This window comes from Rhodamnia argentea, chromosome 3 (assembly GCF_020921035.1).
Source record: "Rhodamnia argentea isolate NSW1041297 chromosome 3, ASM2092103v1, whole genome shotgun sequence".
Taxonomy (NCBI): Eukaryota; Viridiplantae; Streptophyta; class Magnoliopsida; order Myrtales; family Myrtaceae; genus Rhodamnia; species Rhodamnia argentea.
In genome coordinates this window covers 3,411,726-3,413,518 of record NC_063152.1, presented here as the reverse complement: position 1 = coordinate 3,413,518, position 1,793 = coordinate 3,411,726, and the positions used below count along the sequence as shown (strand labels likewise).

The window sequence follows — 1,793 nt, the reverse complement described above, 5'->3', positions numbered from 1 at the left end:
AACGAAGCTTAAATAATATTTATTAAACACATTCATGAAAGAAAACCCGAAAACCCCACTCAACCCAAATGTTTTTTTCTTCAATTATTGGTCTATGGGAGTTGGGTCCTAGGTCGGGTCTCAAAAAAACATATACTCTTTACATCTTGGTCAAATCTGATCGGGCATCGGTCCGGACTCGAATCGAACCGACCTGGTGACACCCTCAAACTACAAATTCCCTCGGCCATGTTTTTTGTTCTCACTCATCCATCCCTTGTGAACCGAAAACTGAAAACCGGTACTCAAGAACCTCATCTTATATAATTTGATTCGATCCATTCATTTCAGATTGGCCCCATTATCTTGTTGCATTCACTTCTTCTTCTTCTTTTTTCGGACTTTGTCAATCATATTCTTTAGCGAGATGTAATGGCATAATAGGCTAATCAAGACACATGATTAGACATTGAATTGAGCTTAAGAGGGTGCAATCATGGTGGGTTTCATCTTTGATTAAAGTCATCAAAAAAAGGGGACCATCGACAACGACCAAACGATGTTGGATCACCATCATTTTGCTTTCGTCGAAAGTCCATGCCAGGAGACAGGTGGCCTCCAAAGGAGGGCGCTTGCTTATGCAAATGTTGAGGTCATGGGGGAGTACGAATATGTCCGAAGAGTAGGGGTGTCAATGGTTCGGTTTAGTTCAGTTTTTTGAAAAACCGAACCGAACCGAACCATTAGTCAATATACTTAAACCGAACCAAAATTTGTCTTGAACCAAATTGAACCGAACCGAAAAACTCAGTTCGGTTCGGTTCAGTTTTTAGTTAAGACACCCATCTTGTGCATGACCCAATGGCCACCCCGAGGCTCAAGCTGGCCTCCCTCGAAACCACCGCCAACCACCACAGCTTCGCTCCCTCTCTTCTTCATTTGAGCTCCCCAAGTACTCCTCACTATCATCAACATCGTAATCCCATCCCCTCATCATAATCAAATCCCAACATGGGTCCGGGTTGTGGTGGTTGGAGCTTCTTGCACGCCGTCTCGACCACCAACTGCCGAGAACCCACCAAACCCGACCAAAAATCACTCGTTTACGTCCACTCTCTGGCGAGAGCTTCCTCGCTCAGGCTCAGCCCACGGAGCTTGAAGCTCTGCACGGAGAACCTAGGCAGCGAGAGCGGCAACATCGTCCCCTTCGACAACGACAATGATGGCGACCCCCGAGGCGAGATCAAGAAGGGCGAAGAGGGAACGGACAGACCCGAAGCCTCGGTCGACGCGACAAATTGCGAACCAGGAAACGCAAGTGAAAAAGCAAAACCCCGGACTAATGTTAATAACAGCAACAAGAAGCCGTTCACTGCTCCGATGAGAGAGAGCACGAAGAAGAAAAGGGTAGAGAGAAGAAGAGGAGAGAGAATAAAGTAGAAAGGGGGGGAGAAGAGAGAGAGAGTGCACGAAGATTAAAGAAGAGAGAGAATAAAGCAGAAAAAGGAGGGAAGAGAGAGAATGCACGAAGATAGAAGAAGAGAGAGAATAAAGCAAAAAAAGGAGGGAAGAGAGAGAGAGCGCACGCGGACAGAGGAAGAGAGAAAAAGCAGAAATGGGGGGAGTGACAGAGAGCGCAGAGTAGTGAACAGTAAGAGAGGATAGAGAAAATCGTGAACTAAACCGAATTGATATGCACTGAACCGATCTATTAAATTATCCATATTCTTTGACTATTAACCGAACCAAAACCGAACTGAACTTAAAATGCACAAAATTTTTCCTCGGTTCGGTTCAGTTCAGATTTTGGTTCA

At 45.4% G+C, this 1,793-nt stretch overlaps 1 protein-coding gene across 1 annotated transcript; it reads left to right on the top strand.

Annotated features, from left to right (window-relative positions):
• Positions 1-990: 990 nt before the first annotated feature.
• On the top strand, positions 991-1,419 carry LOC125314280 (protein FANTASTIC FOUR 2-like). The gene has a single exon (XM_048276229.1). The coding sequence runs from the start codon at positions 991-993 to the stop codon at positions 1,417-1,419; it is 429 nt and encodes a 142-aa protein (XP_048132186.1).
• Positions 1,420-1,793: the final 374 nt, after the last annotated feature.